Here is a 24,361-nt window from a genome sequence, read left to right as displayed (position 1 = left end):
GTGTTACGGAAATGCTTCAGGAACTCGGGTGGGAGTCGCTAGAGGAAAGGAGGCGTTCTTTTCGTGAATTGCTACTGAGGAAATTTAGAGAACCACCATTTGCGGCTGACTGCAGTACAATTTTACTGCTGCCAACTTATATTTCGCGGAAAGACCACAAAGATAAGATAAGAGAGATTAGGGCTCGTACAGAGGCATATGGGCAGTCATTTTTCCCTTGTTCTGTTTGGGAGTGGAATTAGGGAGAGAAGATGCTAGTTGTGGTACGAGGTACCCTCCGCCACACACCATATGGTGGATTGCGGAGTATATATGTAGATGTACATGTACATTTTTAGTACCAAGTACAGACAAAACATATGTTTGCTGTTCTTTTCTAACACGGATCCATCAGAGCCAGAAGGAAGCTTATCGGTACACCACAGAATGACAAGCTGAAATTTTATTTCTCTACTTTTATTCTTTCATTTATCACAATTGATAGTAATTGCTAGTAATGACATCATTCATAGAAGTTGATCAACCATTTCTTCTTAGAGGCTTAATGTACATTTGCTTTGCATCCTCTTTTATGACTGTGCATTGGTTTTGATGCCACTTGTATTTATGTTAAACATTAGCAGTTCATGTAAAAATTCTTTGCAGCAGAGTCAAGTTGTGTTTTTATTTACAGATACAGCTCAATCTGAATGGCGTTCTGTCAAACCTACATTTGCGGGTGTGACTCATTACGGAAAATTTTGATAAATACTGTGAGTGCATTACCTAAATAATGTTATAAATACCTGTATTACATCTCAAATCAAAAGTTGGTCCCATTGGCATTGGTCTACCTATTTTATGTGTTATTTAATTTTAACAGTTGCACAGCCAAAAAGAGGAGCTGTGATTCAGGAATGCCTCATTAAATCCCAAGCCAGAATAGGATTGTAGTAGTAAAGTAAAATGTCACCACATCCTTATGTCTTATGTGCAAGTGTTGTTATACATTAACTTATATATGAGCTTTAAAATGTCAGCACTGTGACCTTTAGCTGTAGAAACCTCTGGGGCCCTGTCAGACCTGTGGTGTGAATCTTTGGGAAACAATAGGGACAGTGTGAAAATATGAATTTGTATTATTAAGATAAATCATCACTGTGCTGCTGGAAATAGCATGTGGTCAGGTTCACAAGAGAATTTGAGTATGCAGCAGCACCTTTTTGTAGGAATGGCACATTTCCATGGCAGACCTTGTAAGATCTACTGTAGCTGCCATTTTCCCAGTGTTTCATTGCTTTTACCAGCCCTCTCTATCTCTGTTACTTGTTGGAAACTGCCAGACACCACCCCATGTAGTGTATTGTTATGGCGTATTCCGTGGCAGTGATTAACATCTAGTTACCATTCCCCTCTTTCGTTGGCCTCTTTCCGATTTCCTTGCTGTCTTCTCGAGTCTACAAACTGTGAAAGTCTTTATAAATAGTTCCAAATTTAGGGTAGTTTGACAACATTGCAACCTATTATTATTGTTGGTGATAGTTAATTAGTTTCGTGTTCCATGCATCATTTTGCATGATAAAATCATATTGATGTTGAAGTAGTCATTTTACATTCACATCACAAATTGGCACATTCTGAACTGTTTTTCACTCTTTTTTTGCAAAAAGAAACAAGATATACAGATGTGAGTTAATCATTCCTGCCCATCTCCTTGTACACATTACAATTATAGAAATTCTTCTGTGGAATAGAAGGGGTTGTCAAGCAGAAAATTTCTCAGTTTGTTTTCAAATTTTACTTTGCTGTCTGTCAGACATTTTATGTCACTGAATAAGTAATAAAAAATTTGTTGCAGCATTGTACACCCCTTTTTGTACTAAATATAACCTTAATATCGAGTAGTTAATGTCAATTTTCCTTCTGCTATTGTAATTATGTACATCGTTATTCCTTTTGAACTGTATTGGATTATTTACAACAAAGTTCATCAGGGAATAAATATACTGTGAAACAGTACTCACAAGCCAAACTCCTTAAACAGATGTCTGCAAGATGACTGTGGGTGAGCACAACATATTATTCTTATAGCATGTTTTTGAGCAATAAAGATTTTCTATTTTAAAGATGGGTTACCCCAGAACATAGACATTATTGAATGAAAATACGTCAACTTACTGATTTGTCTCCCCCCAGGATTTGCAATAATTCTAAGTGCAAATATGCCTGAAGTAAGTTCTTTTAGGAGTTCCAAATGCCCTCTTTCCAGTTTAAATCCTCATTGATGTGGACAGCTAAGGAATTTTAAAGTCTCCACACTATTGATTATTTCCTCGCCATGTTTTACACATCATTTGTGTAGTAACCCTAGGTGTGCAGAACTCAATATGTTGCATCTTTTAAAATTGAGCATGAGACCATTCACAGAAAGCCAGTCAATGATACTTTTAAGAGCATTCTGTACCATTTCTTCCTTTCTGTGTGCTTGCTTGGATTGGTTGTAATACTAATGTTATCTGCAAAAAGTACTGATTCTTTTTGTTGTGTATTAGACAGAAGATCATTTATGTAAATGATGAGCAATAGTGGACCTAAGATTGAGCCTTGGGGAACCACATACATGGCTCAGTGGGTAGAGCATCTCTTCGAGATTCAGTTGATAATGTATTGTTGCAGTAGGTGGTAGGCATATCACAACATGTATACAAATCGTCCACTACATATTGTTGCATCGAATTAGTTTACACTTGCAGATAGGCAACCCAATGAACTGATTTCCTAAGTGTGCTGCTGTCAAACCCTCCCACCCAATTAGTGCCAGTGCCTTCAATAAATTGCATGCAGCTATTGACATTTGCTACGTTGCAGGCAGTGCCTGCATTGAAAACCTGTAATGTAAGTTAAAAACTTGGCAAGATGATCTATCCACTGACATGTGTGTATTTTCTGTATACATCTACATCTACTTTGCAATTCACACTTAAATGTCTGGCAGAGGGTTCTTTGAACCACCTTCAGACAATCTCTCTAAAGTTTCACTCTGTAACAGCACATGGGAAAAATGAACATTTAAATCTTCCCACATGAGCTCTGATTTCTCTTATTTTATTCTGATAATCATTTGTCCCTATGTAGGTTGGTGACACTAAAATTCAAAGGACTGAAATTTCATGATAAGATCTCACCACAACGAAAAATGCCATCCCAACATTGTTATCATATCCAGGACACTCTCTCTCCTGTTTTGTAATGATACAAAACAATCTATCCTTTTTTGAATTTTTATGACATCCTCTATCAATTCTATCTGATAAGGATTCCATACAGCATAGCAGTATCCTAGCAGAAGACAAACAAGTTTAGTGTAGGCTGTCTCTTTAGGAGACCTGTCGCATCTTCTAAGCATTCCGCCAATAAAACATAAGTCTTTGGTATGCCGCCCCCACAACATTATCTATGTGATCATTCCATTTTAAATTGCTTGTAATTGTAGCTCCTACATGTTTAGTCAAATTGACAACCATTAAATTTGTGTGAGTCACTGTGTAATGGAATTAAACGGATTTCTTTTTACTCACGTGGATAACCTCACACTTTTTCATATTTAGAGACAATTGCCACATCTTGCACCATACAGATATCATGTCTCAGTTATTTTGCAATTAATTTTGATCTATTGATAACTTCACTAGATAGTAAATGACAGCATTATCTGCAGACAATGTTAAGAAGGCTTCTCAGATTATGTCCTAAATCATTTACGTAGATTAGAAACAGCAGAGGACCTGTTATACTTTTGGGTAGTGCTGGATTCACTTCTGTTTTACTCAATGATTTTCTGTTAGTTACTACATACTTGCCTTTCTAACAGGAAATCATGAATCCAGTCACACAACTGAAGCATTACTCCATAGGCATGCAATTTGATTACAAATCACTTGTGAGGAATGGTGTCAGAAGTCTTCTGGAAATCTAGAAATATGGAATCAATGGCAGATTCCCCATCAATAGCACTCATTACTTTGGGCAAATGAAGAGATAGTTGTATTTCACAAGAACTGTATTTTCTGAATCTGTGCTGACTGTACTCATATTTCCTTTCTGATGTATCCTGTGCAACTTTCTAACCTTGGGTGAAGATCTTTAGTCGAAAGAGCAGTTGTTTTTACTTGCTAAGTGGGAATATGGAGCTATTTTATCAGCATATTCTGAAAGGAGCTTATGGGTATACTATCTGGACCAGAAGAGTTGCCTTTATTAAGTGCTTTAAGCTGCTTCACTACACTGAGGATATTTACTTCTGAGTAGTTTTCACACAGTTGTTTTCTGAAACTATCTAGGTACTTATGAATAAGCATGTAGAGTTAGTAGATCACGTGCAAGTTACAGAAGAAGGGACACAGTGTTGAGAGGAGTGTGATTAAGGCATCTACCCCAAATAATAAGCAGCAAGCTACACACAAGAAAATATTATTTCAAGGATATAGATAAATATGTTACTAGACTGCAGTTTCTGCAATATAATGAATTATGCTGGAGATGCCAACTTTGTGGAACTTCACAGCACTGGATGTGAACAAGAAACAACAAAACTATTTAGAAAAACTGTTTAGCTCATGGTATCTGGGTTCTAAGCTACCAGTGGTTTATTTAGATGAAACATAAATTCGTACATACAGGTCCTCTGCTGTGAATGAATGTTGGCAAAGTTGCAATGTGTGATGAGTATTGTCAAAACATGATCAACATTTAATTGTTGCGCATGTAGGTGGTGCAGTGAGTTTTGTTCCATATTAACTTCTTAGCTTGGGAACAGCAAAACTTCAGACTGTCATTCAGAAATGAGCAGAGAAATCTTCAAGATATAGAGTGACTAGTCTCAGTTTAGGATTATCTCCAAGAAATACAGCCATTATTTTTAATGAGCCATAAATACAAGCAGAAAAATAAATCTTCTTCACCTAGTTCAGTAAAAGCCAGATAGTCATGGGTGCCAGTAATCACATACATTACAAAACAGAATTTGAAGGATGGACTTTTGGCACTTATTAAGGAACACAATACCATGAAACTGCAATAATGCAGAGAATAAGATCTATAGTCAAAAGATGTCAAGCAACTTGCCCTTGGATTTGAAAAAAACCCCTTGATGCTTTTTAAGCTATGTGTCACATTGAAACAGTGTTTGATGAAAGAGATGCTTTGATGGATAAGGAAACTGAAAAGTACTAATATAATAATATCAGTTGGTATAAATTCAAAAGAATAATCAGTATTATCATCCACAACTGAAAGAAAAGACAGAAAATCAATAGCAACATCTCCATGGATGGTGGTTTGGATACTTCCCACTAAGTTCAGATAGATAAACTATGTATCTTGTTTCTGTTCTTCTAATAAGTGACTTCTGTACCTCTGGCAGTAGCCAAGCGGACACTGTGCAGGAAGTTATCATACAAAAGTGTAGTGTGTGAATGAATGGCTCCACTAGTTATCACAGTGTACCAGCCCTCCTTATTTCTTGGACTGGAATGATCAGTAAACTGTGTAAAAAGTCAGTATTGTCATATCTCAATGAGGAATTTGAAACATTCAGCATGAGGTGGGAGCTTGTAGAGGAACTATGGCTCAAGTTTAAAAGAATAATTGGTCATGCACTGGATAGGAATGTGCCCAGTAGAACAGTTCATATTGAGAGGGACCCTCCACGGTATACATCGACTGTAAGGAAATTTCTAAAGAAACAAGAGATTACTGCATGGAAGGTTTAAAACAAAGCACAGGGCTATAGATAGGGAGATGTTGAATGAAGTGTGTTTCACTGTCAAGAGAGTAATGTGTGGAGCTTTCAATGACTATCATAGCAGAATATTGTCAAATGATCTTTCATAAAATTCAAAGAAACGCTGGTCATTGGTAAATGCTGTTAGTGGCACCAAAGTTAGTGTCCAGACCCTAGCAAACGAGACAGGAACTGAAACTGAGGATACCAAAGCAAAAGCTGAAATGCTTAACTCCATTTTCAAATGTTCCTTTACAAAGGAAAATCCATAAAAATTGCCCCAATTTAATCCTTGTACCACTGAGAAGATGAGGAAATTAAGTATTAGTGTCAGTGGTGTTGAGGAACAGCTGAAATCATTAAAATTGAACTAAGGGAGCCTGACGGAATCCCTCTTGGATTCCATACTAAATTTGCAGCTGAGTTAGCCCCTGTTCCAACTATAATCATTTGTAGATGCCTGGAACAAAAAACCATACCCAGTTCTTGGAAAAATGCTCCAGTCACATCCATCAACAGGAAGGGGAGTAGAAGTCATCCACAAACCTACCGTCCAATATCCTTACACTGATTCATTGTAGAATCTTAAAACTTATTCTGAACTCAAAACATAATGAGGGAACCTGAATGAAATGACCTCCATGCCTAACACTGTGGATTCCAAAAACATCGATCATGTGAAACTCAACTCTCACTTTTCTCACATGACATACTGAAAGCTTTGCATCAAAGTGAATAGACAGATGCAGTATTTCTTGATTTCCAAAAATCATTTGATTCAGTACCACACCTATGCTTATTGTCAAAAGTATGATCCTATGGGGTATCAAATGAAATTTGTGTCAGGATTGAGGACTTTTTGGTAGGGAGGAGGCAGAATATTATCTTGGATGAAGAGTCATCATCAGATGTAGAAGTAACTTCACCTATTCCCCAGGGAAGTATGTTGGGACCCATGCTGTCTTTATGTTAATGACCTTGCAGACAATATTAATAGCAAAATCAGGTTTTCTGCTGATGATGCAGTTCTCTATAATGAAGTATGACTGAGAGAAGCTTTCATAAATATTCAGTCAAATCTTGATAAGATTTCAACATGTTGCAGAGATTGGCAACTTTCTCTAAATGTTCAGAAATGTAAAATTGAGCGCTTCACAAAATGAAAAAACATAGTATTGTCTGACTATAATATCAGTGAGTCAGTGTCAGATACTTTGTTGGAAGATGAAATGGAATGATCACATAGGCTCAGTTGTGAGTAAAATAGGTGGTAGGCTTCAGTTTATTGGTAGAATACTGGGGAAGTGCAGTCAGTCTACAAAGGACATCTCTCATACTATCAGTTCCATAACATTGCTCAAGTGTGTGCAGGTTTGTACCAAATAGAATGAACGGGGGGTATTGTACTTTACATTGAAGGACAACACGAATGATCCATGAGAAAGTGTCACAGAGTTACTGAGGAAACTGAACTGGCAGAGTCTTGAAGACAGATGTAAACTATCCCAAGAAAGTCTGCTAACAAAGTTTCAAGAACTGGCTTTAAGTGGTGCCTCTGGGAATATTCTAAAATCCCCGATGTATTTCTCACACAGGGATTGTGAGGATAAGATTAGAATAATTACAGCAGGCACAGAGGCATTCAAACAACCATTCTTCCTGCACTCCATATGTGAATGGAATGAGAAGAAACTGTAAAAACTGGTACAATGGGATATTCCTTCTGCCATGCATTTCACATTGGTTTGCAGAGTATAGATGTAGGTGCAGATGGTGCTTCCACCTTGGCCAGGTTTTCGGTTTGGTTTTCCAGGTAATATTAATAATATCTATAAAATATTTAAATGAAAAAACATCCTTATTTGTTTGCATAAAATCTTTTCTCTATCCTTTAGCATTATTACTCTTCAGTTAACTTCAGTGGTTTTTGTTGGTGTAAAATAAGTGCAAATATTGCCACATGATTGTTTTTTTTTATTAATTTTTTATTTTCTGTGTTTTGTGTCAATGTTATTACTCTTAAATAAAGATTCTTATGAAAATTAGGTTTTGCACTCGACTCCTGGTGGAGTGAAGAGGAGATATGATGCCAACATAGTAAGGCTTCAACAAGGCTGGAAATCATATATGACACATCCAGTTACCTTTAAAGACGTTTGCGAAAGGACTGTGTATCTATTATACCGGTAAGTTTCTTTTGTTTATATAGTTTTCATTTCTCAAAGTAAAAACAAAGTTAAAGAATCTCCATTGCCCTGTCTTTCACTTCCTCTTCCTTTCTTCTCCTCCTCTCTCATCCCTGCACTATTTGCTGGAAATAGCAACCTTCAGGTCTTTATGTTGCAGCATTCCTTCTGCTTATGAGGCACCATCATTTTCGTTTTGCCCTGTTCTTATCCCTGCATTTTGTGTACTGCTTGTGTGTCTGGCTCACACATAATGTGCTTCATTTTTACCAGCTTACTGTCTCAGTTGCAGGAGTATTGATGTTTTGTTATAAAATGAGCAGTTTGATATTAAAAACTACCCCTATAGAATTCTAACCATTATGTAATATAATTCTAATGGATGAATAGCAACAAGCAGATCCTATATTTTTAGATTTCTGAAAAGTAGTTAACATTGTGCCCCTCTGCAGACTGTTGACAAAGGTATGAGCATATGGAATAGGCTTCCATGTATGTGTGTGGCTCAAAGACTTCTTAAGTAATGGATCCCAATATGTTGTCCTCAACGGTGAATGTTCTTCAGAAACAAAGGTATTGTCAGAAGTGCCCCAGGGAAGTGTGATAGGACCGCTGTTAATTTCTACATACATAAATGATCTGAAAGGCAGGATGGTCAGCAGTCTGCTACTGTTTGTTGATGATGCTGTGGTGTGTGAGAAGGTGTTATCATTGAGTGACTGTAGGAGTGCACACGATGACGGTACAGGGTACCGTCCACCATGCACCCTATGGTGGCTTGCAGAAAACGTATGTAGATGTAGCTGTAATGGACCTTATATTGTTCACCCAGCTTCTTTCATTTCAAAGCTAGGGAATGTTTTGTGAAATACACATTATTACCACTAAAATTTTAAAATTATTTATTTATAGTTAATATTTTTCTCTGCTTATATGTTACAGGTATTCATTACAGGTAGTACTGAGTCCTGATTGGCAACCTACCTCGAGGTGGTCAAAAAGTTTAAAGATTGAACTAAATGATTTACGTCTAACTACTTCTTCACTGATTGTGAATAATTTATGCTACAGATTAAAACAAATTGTAAACAGACCATGGAAACATCCAATACTTACAGCTATAATCTATCCAGATGGCATGGAACTGGATGACAGACAAGGTCAGTAAAAACATTTTATTTGTGTGTTGTGTGTGCGTGGCGGGCGGGGGGGGGGGGGGGGGGGGGGTGTTGGTTGGTCAGAGGGAGAGTGAGGAAGAAAGTAATTAGTAGATGATAAGAAATCTGACAGCATCCGGTGTAAGAACATAGTTCAGATCTAATATTTCAGAGGAGGGAAGAAGAGAAGGAAATCATAATTATTAATAGAGGGTGAGAACAGAAGTAGCTGAATTTTTGTGTTGTAAGCTTAGTTTTCCCAGGCAGTATATGTGAATGAAAGGTAAGAGAGGATGGATTCAGTAATGTTGATGGTATGTGAACGGATGCTTGTCCAGTGGCACTAAACTCAGAGATAGCTGATTCGAATCTCAGTCAGGGAACAAATGTTTGCCTCTAGTATTTGGCCTTCAGTGCTTCAGTGGGAGAAGAAGTGGTGGCTTGCAGCTTGTGCCAACCAGACTTTGAGCCATTGTCCTATATCAAATACCAATCATCTTCACAGTGTCTTGTAGTGTGAGGGAATGTGACATTATCCATGATGACTGTCCATTGGTTGGGGATGTGACCTCAGCAGCCTCCTTAGTGCTATTTGAGAAGAGTAGACTATCTGTCACCACTAGCTTTCACCTTTCTTCCTTCCCTTCCCTTAACAACATAAACACAACATATGTGCGGATGGATATGTGTGTGTGTGTGTGTGCGAGTGTATACCTGTCCTTTTTTCCCCCAAGGTAAGTCTTTCCGCTCCCGGGATTGGAATGACTCCTTACCCTCTCCCTTAAAACCCACATCCTTTCATCTTTCCCTCTCCTTCCCTCTTTCCTGACGAAGCAACCATTGGTTGCGAAAGCTAGAATTTCATGTGTATGTTTGTGTTTGTTTGTGTGTGTATCGACCTGCCAGCACTTTCGTTTGGTAAGTCACATCATCTTTGTTTTTAGATATAAACACAACATAAATTATACAAACTTAAAATGTAGCAACGTGCAATGTTGCTCCTAACAGACATACTTCTTTTTTCCCTTATGTCATCCACATACAGTATTTACATAGAGAATTTATTATTCTTTTAGGGAAGTTATAAATGTAATTTCTTATATATTACAGTGATATAAATATTATGCAGAAAAACACCTTCTTTAAAAATATTATTCAACATATGTTGTTCTTGCCCTTCAGTCTGAAGACTGGTTTTTGCAGCTCTCCGCACTAGTGTGGGCAAGCATCTTCATCTCTGCACAAGTCAGTGACATTAAAGTATTGAAGAATATGTGTTCGGAGTATAGATGCAAGTATGGAGGCAGAAGGCCAGAATTTGCAAAAGGATAATCTAGGTTCATCTATGTCAAAATTCAAAGCAAACAAGATTGGCTCTCGTGCTTCTGTAGTATCTGCCGATAACTGGGTTTCTTTCAGTAGCTGTCACTACCAGTTCTTAGGTCTAAGTAAATTCTTCACACAATCCAGGGTTGTAATTCGTTCAGCATGCTCCGAGTGCACTACGATCGGCTTATCTACATCTACATACATACTCAGCAAGCCACTGTATGGTGCATGGCAGAGGGTACCTTATACCACTACTAGTCTTTTCCTTTCCTGCTCCTGTCACAGACTGAGTGAGAGAAAAATTACTGTCTTTATGCCTCCACATGAGCCTTCATCTCTCACACCTTATCTTCATGGTCATTGAGCAAAATGTTCATTTGTCTGTAGTCAGCTTCAAATGTCGGTTCTCTAACTTTTCTCAACACTGTTACACAAAAAGGGCATTGTCTTCCTTCCAGGGATTCCCACTTGAGTTCTCAAAGCACCTCTGTAATGTTTGTGTGTTGATCAGACCCACCAGTAACAATCTAGCAGCAGCCTCTAAATTGCTTCGATGTTTTCCTTTAAACCATCCTGGTGGGAATCCCAAAAACTTGAGCATTACTCAAGAATAGTTTGCACTAGTGTTCTATACACAGCCTCCTTTACAGATGAATCTCATTTCCTTAAAATCCTCCCAAAAAAACTGAAGTCGATCATTCACCTTCTCTACTACTGTCCTTATGTGTTTGGTCCATTTCGTATCACTTTGCAACATTACACCCAGATATTTAATTGATGTGACTGCACTATGGGGTACCCAAAAAAAAGGAATTATTTTTTAAAAGCTGTAAGTTTTCAAATTGTTTACAAAACAACCTTATCTGCTTCAAAATACTCTTCATTACAACAAATACATTTGTCCCACCAGTACTTCCACTATTCGATACATTTTTTTGTAGTCATCATTAGAAATGGCTGATATAGCTCCTCCCTCGTTTTTTTCCCCTCTTGACTCTTTCAATGTCATCAAATTGGTGTTCTTTCATGCCCCTTTTCATGCGTGGAAATAAGAAAAAGTAGCATGGAGCCAGGTCAGGCAGGTAAAGTGCATGGGGAACTGGAACCATGACATTTTTAGCCAAAAACTGTCTAACATAGATGGCTACGTGTGCAGGTGCATTGTCATGGTGGAAGAACCAGTCTCCTGTCTGCCACAATTTGGGTCTTTTTTGATGAACACTGTTGTGCAGTCTTCTTAAAATTGCCAAATGAAAAGTATGATGATGATCTGGCCCAGGGAAACAAACTCTGAATGAATGAACTGTGCCCTTGGCATCAAAAAAGCAAGTCAGTATTGTTTTGATGGTTGATTTGACTTCATGAAATTTTTTTGGACGGGTTGACTTGATGACAGCTTCCATTGGCCTGACTGTTGCTTTGTTTCTGGGCCCTAACCATAGCACCATGACTCATCACCAGTAATAACCTATGGCAGAAAATTTGAATCAGTTTCAATTTGTTATTTCTAAACACATTTTTCAACTCAATATTCATTTTGATTATAATCAGAACCCGAGGAACAAATTTTGCACCTTTTCATTCACAAATTTTCTGTTAAAATTTGCTGAACTGAGCTCCAAGATAATCCACCAATCTCTGACAGTCAATCAGTTGTCTGTCCACAGTCTATGAGTACAAGCTCTCAAGTTTTTTCAGTATTTTCATTGATTCAGGCAGTTGATGGACATCCAGAATGAGGTTTGTTGTCAATCGACATGTCATCATTTTTAAATGGAGCAAACAACTAGTACACTTGAGTTTTTCAAAACAAAATTTCACAGCTGCACATTGTTCCCTTGAACTTGCCATCATAAAAAATAAAACAACATCAAAACAGTGCTAGCAAAAACAATCACTGCATATGAACAGAACAAGCCAGGTTTCAACAAAGGTGGCACTGACCTGGGGATGAGTTACACGCCTAGCGGCAGAAATGCATACTACACAAGTTCCGTCCATGGCAATGTTTTATTCTTTATGTTTTTGGGCACCATCTCATATCAAGCAGTACGCTACTAACTCTGTATACGAACATTACAGGATTTTTTTGCCTACTCATCTGCATGAATTTACATTTTTATACATTTACAATAAATTGCCATTCATCACACCACCCACAAATTTTGCTAAATCATTTTGTGCCATCCTACAGTCATTCAACGATCACACCTTCCTGTACACCACAGCATCATTGTCAAACAGCCGCAGATTGTTGCTGAACCTGTCAACCAGATCATACACTTGTCTGTGATGAACATTCACTGTTGAGGAAAAAATACTGGGTTCTATTACTTAAGAAGTCATCAAATCACATATCAGGGAACTTATTCCATATGCTTACACTTCTGTTAACAGTCTGAAGTGTGCACTGTGTCAAATACTTTCTAGAAATCTGTAAAAGTGGAATTTGCCCATTTCCCTTTCATCCATGGTTCACAGGATATCATGACAGAATAGGGCAAGGTAAGTTTGCACAAGCAGTGCTTTCTAAATTTGTGTTGATTTGTGGATAGAAGCTCTTTCATCTCAAGAAAATGTATCATAGTTATACTTAGAATCCTGCAGCAAACTGCTATTGGTCTGTAATTTTGTGAGTCCGTTTGTACAACCACTCTTATATATACAAGTCACCAGAGCCTTTTTCGAGTGACTTGAGACTTTGCATGGGTGATACCTGCATAATTTCCAGAAATTGCTCATTCTTCTTCTTGCACATTGGCCCCATTCTCTCTATTTGTTTCTTGATTAATGAAGTGCATTAGTATCAGTGCACCTTTTCAATTTAAAGTGCTTTTAAAGTGAACAATACAATATGGTTTAGCACTGTATTGGTCTGTATTCTATTGATGGAACCGAGTTTGGCTGCAGTTGTCATTCATACTATTGCATATACTTAGATGTGTACAGTGAAAGGAGCTTATTTAACTCTGTTCCAATCATAATGACAGATAGTATCACATTCAGGTGATATCAGTCACTAGCAAATAAGATTTTTTCATATATAAGAGTTTCATAAGAATCTTGTTTAAACAACAGGCGATCCTCAACATGCAATTTTTTCGCTTATTTGCTTCATGTAATTTACAAAATCATCAGTGCATAGTGTGGTTGTGATTGATAGTGATACAATTAGTAAATATAATTTAAATATTAGATAGGAAATCTCTGCATGGTATATAATGGAGCACATTATGCAAACATAATACTGTATAATGCTCTAACAGATGATTTCAGTTCTGTTATTGGTAAGTTGACTGGATTAAAACAAAAAAAATCTTGAAGTTCATCTATTGAAAATCTCTTTTCCCTTTACAGGATTTATTTATTTCTTTATTTCCTATGAATGAATTGTGGTAGACATTAGATGTTAAGTTCTATAATATGTGTAACATCCTACATATTGTTAACTCTCCATTATAAATACACAAATTTGTGAATATAAATCATATACCTTGTTGCAGTGGCAAAATACTTCAGAGATGAAGGTGAAACAATGGTATGGACCAGACTGGAGGTATTGTGTGAAAATTCTACAGTCACTAAAAATATTCTGAAGCATAATTCACAACACAAGATGGGGGGCGACAGTATTTCACCAGCCCTCAGTTATGTAACACAGGCCTTAAGATACCTAACCAATAAAGGAAAATTACATGAAAAAGATCAAAATACTGATGTACTCTGTGCTGGATGCCCACTTGACATTCAAGATGCTTTTCTAGCATTACTTGCCAGAGAAGGAAAAATTGATGAAATGAGGCATTATGTAAGTAGATCAGTATACTACACATTGCATACGCTTTTGTCATACTGTTGGCATCGGCATCTATGTAAACAGTTTCTTCCATATTATTATTTTCCTATGTTTCTAGGAAGGATTTCATGCCTTTCTTATCTTTCCATCTCTCTGTTTCATCTTCAGAACAACTTTTTCTCTAATACTTTTCTTCTTTTATTTTGTAGTTGCAAAGTTTTATTCAATCTCTGAATTAGGTTTTTGGTTTTCTTGTTACATTCTTCCAATTCTATCCGTACAATAGTTCGAATAATAATTCCCCGTGATTTTGCAAGGAAAAATCAGAAAATCACCCGAGATTAGAGGGTTAACACCATTCTGTGTAAAATGGTGCTGTGCAGTGTTGTTCCATTGGGCAGTTTCAAGCCGTGCACGATCTTGCAGTATTTACAGGTATCTGTTACCAGCAAAACACAGCAGCTGCATAGTTAAACAGGGGGACCTGTGGCTCTTATTAAAGCAGCTTTTTGCTCCCCTAAAACTCGTACACTCTCTGATCAAACGTTTCCAGACACACCTACAGAATGCATAAGTAACCAATAGGTGTCACGAGAGGTGGATCCACTGGTATAAAAGAAGGTGGTGAGTATTGTGTTGCTGGTAGGGAAACAGTAACAGCAGAATGGTTGTCAGGAGAACTCAGCGGTTTCAAGTATGGCCTAGCAATGGATAGTTAAGAAACAAATCCACCAGTGACATTTCACCTCTTTTAAGCTGCCCGAGTGTACTGTTGGCAATGTGATTGTGAGGAGGAACCACGGAGAAGGAACCCAGCTACATCAAGACCAGGCAGAGCTCATGTACTGATGGACTGGGATCATCAAACATTGTGGAGGATGATTGTAAAAAATAGTGCAAAATCAGTGGAAGGAATCATTCATGGGTTTCAAACTGCTAGCAATAGCCAAGCTAGCATGGTGATGTGAGGTTACAAGAGATACTGTAATAGTGTAACTAATTTGCTGGATGTCGTAATGTTTACTGTGGAAGAATAGTTGGGGTGTAGCAAGCACAAGTCAATATATTTATGGGGTCACCTTCTTGACAAAGAGAGGAGGCGGCATATAACAGTTTCACATTGAATTACTTAGTTACATAATTGCCTATGTCTCAGTGCATAACTTGGTACATATGTTAATAATGTAAGGTGTGCTTGTCTTGCTAATCATTGGATTTGCTGGGTATCTGATCACTGAAATAGGAGTACTCCATAAACATAAGAGCTCTTCAAAATAGTTCAAAACTCAAATTTAAAGCATAGCAGCAGCGATAATATTTTGGACATTAAATAACATGTTTTATATAAAAATTAAGTTGTAAGGATGTTTGAAAACCTCTGCATAATAAGTTATTGTCTTTTATTGTGAAGGTACTGTTCAATTTTTGATCTATGTAGAGCAAAATAAGTATTTCGTATGCCACACCTTTTAGGCAAAGATGTGATTAAACAAAAGAAGAGGGGTGAAACTGCCAAAAAGTGGAGTGCCCTTAAATATGTAAATAATCTGATGATTGTCTACAAAATAATATAAGGTATTTAGTTTTACGTATTTTAATATTGTAACATTGTAAATGCATGATGGCCATGTTTAGAAATAATAATTTTGACAATGTAGTGTATCGTGACCAGACACAGGACAGAGGATAGGGGACAAAGGTCGTGGTCTTTTTGATCGTGGTCCATTGGTGTGGTAAGGTCGGTGTAGCTAAGAGCCGCCAACATAGGATCACGTGGCTATCAGTTTGTTTTGTGGATGTGATTTAGTAAAATAAAAACGTTTTCATTCTAAACTGTTGTCAGTGTAAATCATTTGAGAACGATCGTGATTTAGACAAATACTTGAATGAGGATGACACGACACCCAGTCCCCGAGTGGAGAAAATCTCCGACCTAACCGGGAATAGAACCCGGTCCTGCTCGAATGGCAGGCGAGCATGTTACCACCCAGCTAAGCAGGCGGACATGGATGAGGTGCTTTTGTGGTAAGAAGTTGTTTTTTTGTTGTTAGGATGTGGTTCCCTTTTGCACCAAAAAATGCAGAATGCATAAAAATGGACATATTTTACAGCATTGTGTACTGCTTACAGTAGAGAAACAGTTTGAGCATGATGATTGTTAGCATCATATGAGAATCCACCTTGTTGTAAAGCATCTGTGAGGCAGTGGATTGTCAGTAATAAACATTTGTGAAATGAAATGAACTGGCGTGCCTGGAGCCCCAACCTGAACTCAATTTAACACCTCCAGACTCCAGCCTCTGACGTCACTACCTTCTCTGATTTCAGCTCTTGATGAAGGTCTGCCATTCATCTACAGGCATTAAGATATCTCATTGGAAGTGTCCCCAATAGAGTTCAAGCCATCATAATGACAAAAGGTGGACATACCCCATGTTAATGTCTACTGAAAGATGTACAGATACTTTTGATCGTAATCAAAAGTATCCGGGCACCCCCAAAAACATACGTTTTTCATATTATGTGCACTGTGCTGCCACCTTGAGATCACCAACAGTTGATGAGGATCGTAATGTGTAATAGGCAAACATCTATCCAGACCATCACACAGGAATTCCAAACTGCGTCAGGATCCACTGCAAGTACTATGACAGTTAGGCGGGAGGTGAGAAAACTTGTATTTCATGGTCGAGCGGCTGCTCATAAGCTACACGTCATGCCAGTAAATGCCAAACGACACCTTGCTTGGTGTAAGGAATGTAAATATTGGACAATTGAACAATGGAAGAACGTTGTGTGGAGTGACAAATCACGGTACACAATGTGGCGATCCACTGGCAGGGTGTGGGTATGGCAAATGCCAAGTGAACATCATCTGCGAACCTTGCAGATCCTTGCTTCCAGGAGTGCTACTTCTGCAAGGTTCGCAGAAGAGCTTCTGTGAAGTTTGGAAGGTAGGAGACGAGGTACTGGCAGAATTGAAGCTGTGAGGACGGCTTGTAAGTCATGCTTGGGTAGCTCAGTTGGTAGAGCACTTGCCCACGGAAGGCAAAGGTCCTGAGTTCGAGTCTTGGTCCACCACACAGTTTTAATCTGTCAGGAAGTTTCATATCACTGCACACTCCGCTGTAGAGTGAAAATCTCATTCTGGAAACATCCCCTAGGCTGTGGCTAAACTATGTCTCTGCAATATCCTCTCTTCCATAAGTGCTAGTGCTGCAAGGTTTGCAGAAGAGCTTCTGTGAAGTTTGGAAGGTAGGGGACGAGGTACTGACAGAATTGAAGCTGTGAGGACGGGTCATGAGTCATGCTTGGGTAGCTCAGTTGCTAGAGCACTTGCCCGCGAAAGGCAAAGGTCCTGAGTTCGAGTCTCTGTCCGGCACACAGTTTTAATCTGTCAGGAAGTTTCAATTTTGCATTGATATTTGGAAAGAAGTAATGACCAATGTTGCAGTTTCTGTGCTGTACAATCAAGTATATCTTTTGCCAGATAAGAAAGTGCGGTCAGCAGCAAATAATAGTCACAAAAAAAATTTTCTACTGTACAGATATTGATGAAATGTTTTGACACCATGAGTTATGGCTAAAGCCTCATTTTCCAGCTGTAATTAACTTGAGCATTGTACAGCATTTTAAATGCAAATTCTATGGGGCATTCTGTGTTTTGCCAACCTTGTGACATAAAATTGCCCCTAATCCATGTGATGACATGACAACTGCAAGCAGTACTGGTTTTGCAAATCAAAATTCATAAGACATGGGTGGCTAAGCAATACAAGTTATAATTTCAGAAAATATTGTACACAAGGAACATTTTTACACTAGAGGCAATGCAAAGGAGTGGCTATTTGCACAGCGTTCAGAGGGAAGTTGTAGTATTTCAGTTTTTCAATAACAACTTGTAGTTTTCATACATTTGTAGGAGAAGGTACTCTCTCTATGGCCTTTAAATGCTGTATCTAGAGTAAGCACTGTGGGTGTCAATGGCATGTCCCAAATATTCAGTATCAGTATTGAAAGAATGAATGTTTATCTAAGTTACACTTGAGTCCTGCATCAGTCAAAAACTTGAAAAAGATAATCCAAATTTTTGATATATTGCTGCAGAGTTTGCCCTGAGACAATGATCTCATCTAAATAATTTGATCAGGACAGCACTTTCGATATCACTTGTTCAAGCAAGCATTGAAATAAAGAAGAAGCAGAGGCATTGCAAAAGGGAAGGCACGATACAAGCCGATGTAGATGACAGCCGATCTCCCCCCCCCAATCAATGGGACATTGAAGATAAGCATCGGTCTAATCAATTTCTGAAAATAATCATCCATGTGCAAGGCAATCCATTAGCTCATCAATTTGTGGAAGCAGGAATGAATCAATCACTGTCTGGGTGTCAACTGTGGCTGTAAAGTTGGCACAAAGTCTGGTCTTCCTCTTCACTTTTATTGAGATTACATAGGTAGAAACCCATTGATTTGCAGAAACGTGTTTCAGAATTCTGATTTGTTCTCATATGTGAAGGTCAGAAGAAACTTTATCGCAAATGGCATGGGGCACCAGATGAGCAAGATAAAATTTAGATTTTGCATTGTCCTTGAGCATAATATGCCGGTGAAAATTCTTTGCATGTTCTGGTGTGCCATTGAACAGATGTCCCTGTTTACACACAGCTGATGAATACTAGAATAGAAAAGTTGAGTATCAATAGCATGCCCCTTATTCTGAATAGCTAAACCAAAAAATTCAAAATTATCCATGCCAAGAATATGGAACTGGAAAGTGTCTGAATTACTATGAATGGCACTGATGTAGTCATATTTCTGTATATTGCTTGCAAAGTGCATATTCTAGCCATAGAGATACTTTCACTGTTATTGGCTATGAGGTGTGGGTGCGATCTTTGTAATTGGGTGTGTCCAGTTGTGCCTAAGCATTTTGATTAATCACTGTGACTGGAGCACCAATATCTAATAATATCTAATTGAAATGCTACAGTTTGATAGCAAATCTACATAGAGGTGAACAGTTTGTGGTTTTGGATGTAATTATCTGTTCTGACTTGCAGAAGACTTTCAGTGTCTAAATTGTGACTGATGAAGCATTTAGCTATACTTCTATTAGAGGGAGAGCTGGGTAGAATGAAGCAAGTTTTGCACTGAGTGTTCAGCCATATGGTTCTGTTGCTTTTGTCCATGGTTTCAGTGTGAATTGCCAGGAGGAGCAGATACAGATTCTGAAAGAGATCATATTTATTTCTGTTATTCTCAAGTATACATTTGTGTGGAACAGAATTGACTTTGTATTTTCTTTGCATGCACACTTGCTGTGTGTGTCCTGATTTATGGCAGTGTCAACATTCCATTTGATGGAGAAAGCAGTTATTGCGGTCTTGCATTACATAGCATTTCAAACAAGACTTCAGAAGATTTGATTTAGCCGAGGTAGCAGCTGAGCCCATTCTGCAGTGTTTATTCTTTCACCTGCCATAGTGATTGTTGTATTCCCTGTGATACTGGGGTTTTATTGATTGATTGATTTCTTTATTAATCCATGTAACAATTTACATTGTGTGGATTTTGTCAGCAAAATCATATACAATACAATATACCTACAATTTATACACATAAAATTAATATTTACGCACATTTTTAAGGTATCTTACATTAGTTTTATATCCTTATGTAATTTTCTTATAGTACTGTACAATTCTGGATTTCATATTATAATTATTTCCTCATGTATTACAATGTAGGCTACTTTAATTACACTACATGTTTTAATTCAGATAGTCCGTTACTGCGTAATAACTTTTATTTAATAAAATTTTTTTTACTTATGTTTTGAACTGTCCAATTGTGTTAATATCTTTTATATTTTGGGGTGATTTTTTATATAATTTAATGACTTTGTACAACAAGCTCTGCTGAGTTTTAACTTTATTTTTCCTCTCTAGATGCAGATTGTATTGGTTTCTAGTTTCATAGCTGTGTGCTAAAGAATTTTTAACATAGCAGTCAATATTTTTTTTTACTTACATAATACTTTGAAAAATGTATTCACAGGGGACAGTTAAGATTTCCAGCTTTTGGAAATGTACAAGGCAGTGAGCCCTACTGCCACTCTTGGTTATTATACGAATTGCTCTTTTCTTTAATTTGAAAACTATTTGAATATTTTTATTGTTGACTCCCCAAAATATTATTCCATAGGTAATAACAGAGTGGATGTAAGAAAAATATACAGATCTGACACATGTAGTATCACACACTGCAGTCAGAATTGTGAGAGCATAGCATGCTGTGGCGATTCTGTTACTAAGTATTTTAATATGTTCTTCCCACTTAGACTGTCAACATGCATACCAAGAAATTTCATGTAGTCTACACATTCTATAGTTTCATCGTTTAACTTAAAGTTGTTATAGTGTGGTTTTTTGCAGACATAGAATTTAACAGCATTTGTTTTTTTTTTAAATTTAGTGTTAGTTTATTATTGGATGCCCACCCACGTACACCGTTAGTGTTTGTTCGGCTTTTTCTTTCAGTGCATCTGGTGATTTGTCACTGATTAGAGCATTTGAGTCATCTGCAAACAAAATTGTTTGTCCATGCTTGATGCTCTGTGGGAAGTCATTTATGTAAATGAGGAATAGTATTGGGCCTAGGACACTACCCTGTGGGACACCTATATTTACATAATTTGGGTCTGAAGTATACTTTACAATATAGTTTGAGCAACTCGAAATATGTGAGATAGTAACATTGTGTTACTCCAGTGTAGTCTCCCACACTAAAGTTCTTATGTGTATAGATGCATTTAATCTGGGTGAACTATGAACTGCTGTGGCTTAAATGTGTGCACCAGCCAATCAGTGTCTCAAGCAGTGAGGTGATGTGGATTTATGTCCTCTGGTGCCATGTATCTATGGCACCCCTCATTAGAAACAACAAGTGATGAAAGGGCAGCCTCACCCAGGGGTGTGCTGGCACGACATTCAAAAGTGCCGTCTCTCGCATAGCTGTGAGTGGTGTGCTGGGTGCAGTTGACAAATATTCCATTGAGACTGCAAATAGCAATGTATCCTAATTGAACACTATTGTTATTCCATCCAAGATTTTCACAGAGCGACGTGGTGAGTGGTTAGTGCACTGGACTTGCATTCGGGAGGACAATTGTTCAAACCCACATCCGGCCATCCTGACTTAGGTTTTCCATAATTTCCCTACATTGCTTGAGGCAAACTCTTGGATGGTTCCTTTAAAAAGGCATGGCTGATTTTCTTCTCCATTCTTTCCTCGTGTGATGGGACTGATGGCCTCGCTGTTTGGTCCCCTCCTCCAACCATCCAACCCAGATCTTCCATTGTCAGATCTGTGGTCCAGTTTTAGCTGCAATTTTGTGAAGTACTCCTAGGCAGTGAATCACTTCCATTGTACATTGTTGGAGAGAATTTCTAGATTGTCTTCAAAGGCCAAACACTGTAAATGGATTTTATTTTTACATGGTCTGCCAGTGGTAATTTCTTCAACTTCTTTATCCCAGGTTCCTTCTCTTTCTTTGTCTTTTTTTTCCAACAGAATATTAAACAACAAGAGGGATAGTCCATCTTCTTGTTGGACTCCTTTTCTTGTGTCAAAAGTTCAGCTATTTTGCCTAAACATTTAACTTTTGGTGAGATGTTAGTTAATGGCTGTTTGATAAGTTTTGTTGTTTCTCTATTTACTTGGATTTTAATTCTTATGTGGCAGTCACCAGAAGTCCCCCCGCCCCCCTCCCCCCCCCTACCCATTACAATGACCCATGAGCCAGATATCGGTGGGAATCTCATGGTTTTTGCCACCAATTTTTTGGATTTGGTGGTTACGCTAGCTTTCCCTGTAACTGTGTAGTTTTTTCACATATTGTTTGCTCAGTTGTTATCAAAAGTGTGTTCGATTTTGGGTGGTACAGAATTTAAAAGATCTTTGAAATAATATGCTTGAAGTGTTCAGGTTTCTTTAATATTTGTGAAGTTCCTCTTGACCTTTTAAAACAGAGACTAGGTGCCTCATATGTCAGTCTTCTGTAAATACTCTATACAAATTCCGTGCATTGCCTTTCTTGAAATCTTGTACAGTTCTTGCCATTCTGTTTTCAACATAATGACCTTTTCAGCTTTGATGACCTTTGAAGTCTATTTATGGATTTTAGTGAATGCATGCTACTTTTGTGTAGTCTTGCAGAAATTCCAGTTTTACCAGGTTTTTGTTGTAAGTTCTATCACTTTGCCACATGCCATTCCTCAGAGGCGTGCCTGTGCTAGGAAAGCTTTCAAGAGTATGTCTTTAAGGTCAAGCCAGTTGGAATGGTTTTGATAGTAAATATTTAAAAGGAATGTGTTGTTGTTGTTGTTGTGGTCTTCAGTCCTGAGACTGGTTTGATGCAGCTCTCCATGCTACTCTATCCTGTGCAAGCTTCTTCATCTCCCAGTACCTACTGCAGCCTACATCCTTCTGAGTCTGCTTAGGGTATTCATCTCTTGGTCTCCCTCTACGATTTTTACCCTCCACGCTGCCCTCCAGTACTAAATTGGTGATCCCTTGATGCCTCAGAATGTGTCCTTTAATGTCCTACCAACCGATCCCTTCAGTCAAGTTGTGCCACAAACTCCTCTTCTCCCCAATTCTATTCAATACCTCCTCATTACTTATGTGATATACCCATCTAATCTTCAGCATTCTTCTGTAGCACAGCATTTTACACTCCATACAAATACTTTCAGAAACTACTTCCTGACACTTAAATCAATACTCGATGTTAACAAATTTCTCTACTTCAGAAATGCTTTCCTTGCCATTGCCAGTCTACATTTTATATCCTCTCGACTTCGACCGTCATCAGTTATTTTTCTCCTCAAATAGCAAAACTCCTTTACTACTTTAAGTGTCTCATTTCCTAATCTAATTCCCTCAGCATCACCTGACTTAATTCGACAACATTCCATTATCCTCATTTTGCTTTTGTTGATGTTCATCTTATACCCTCCTTTCAAGACACTGTCCATTCCGTTCAACTGCTCTTCCAAGTACTTTGCTGTCTCTGACAGAATTACAATGTCATCGGCGAACCTCAAAGTTTTTCTTTCTTCTCCATGGATTTTAATACCTACTTCGAACTATTCTTTTGTTTCCTTTACTGCTTGCTCAATATACAGATTGAATAGCGTTGGGGAGAGGCTACAACCCTGTCTCACTCCCTTCCCAACCACTGCTTCCCTTTCATGTCCCTCGACTCTTATAACTGCCATTTGCTTTCTGTACAAATTGTAAATAGCCTTTTGCTCCCTGTATTTTACCCCTGCCACCTTCAGAATTTGAAAGAGAGTATTCCACTCAACATTTTCAAAAGCTTTCTCTAAGTCTACAAATGCTAAAAATGTAGGTTTGCCTTTCCTTAATCTTTCTTCTAAGATAAGTCGTAGGGTCAGTATTGCCTCATGTGTTCCAACATTTCTATGGAATGATCTTCCCCGAGGTCGGCTTCTACCAGTTTTTCCATTCGTCTGTACAGAATTCGCATTAGTATTTTGCAGCTGTGACTTATTAGACTGATAGTTCGGTAATTTTCACGTCTGTCAACACCTGCTTTCTTTGGGATTGGAATTATTATATTCTTCTTTAAGTCTGAGGGAATTTCGCCTGTCTCATACGTCTTGCTCACCAGATGATACAGTTTTGTCAGGACTGGCTCTCCCAAGGCTATCAGTAGTTCAAATGGAATTTTGTCTACTCCCGGGGTCTTGTTTCGACTTAGGTGTTTCAGTGCTCTGTCGAACTCTTCACGCAGTATCGTATCTCTCATTTCATCTTCATCTACATCATCTTCCATTTCTATAATATTGTCCTCAAGAAAATCGCCTCTGTATAGACCCTCTACCGTATTTACTCGAATCTAAGCCGCACTCGAATCGAAGCCGCACCTGAAAAATGAGACTCGAAATCAAGGAAAAAAAAATTTCCCGAATCTAAGCCACACCTGAAATTTGAGACTCGAAATTCAAGGGGAGAGAAAAGTTTTAGGCCACACCTCCAAATCAAAACAAAGTTGGTCCATAGTAATATGAGACACAATTTAGGTCGAATGAATGATGATA

At 38.0% G+C, this 24,361-nt stretch overlaps 1 protein-coding gene across 1 annotated transcript in view; it reads left to right on the top strand.

The window, feature by feature from the left end:
* The first annotated feature begins 9,058 nt into the window (after positions 1 to 9,058).
* The window catches only part of LOC126209982 (uncharacterized), a 113,257-nt gene continuing 97,954 nt past the window's right edge, over positions 9,059 to 24,361 (top strand). Inside the window, exons 1-2 of the mRNA XM_049939092.1 lie at positions 9,059 to 9,107; positions 13,937 to 14,241. Coding sequence (XP_049795049.1) covers positions 9,086 to 9,107; positions 13,937 to 14,241 — 327 coding nt within the window. The 5' untranslated portion in view covers positions 9,059 to 9,085. The remainder of the gene's footprint in view (positions 9,108 to 13,936; positions 14,242 to 24,361) is intronic.

This window comes from Schistocerca nitens, chromosome 10, assembly GCF_023898315.1.
Source record: "Schistocerca nitens isolate TAMUIC-IGC-003100 chromosome 10, iqSchNite1.1, whole genome shotgun sequence".
Classification (NCBI taxonomy): Eukaryota; Metazoa; Arthropoda; class Insecta; order Orthoptera; family Acrididae; genus Schistocerca; species Schistocerca nitens.
The sequence above is the reverse complement of the archived record's forward strand: the minus strand, read 5'-3'. Positions and strand labels throughout refer to the sequence as shown.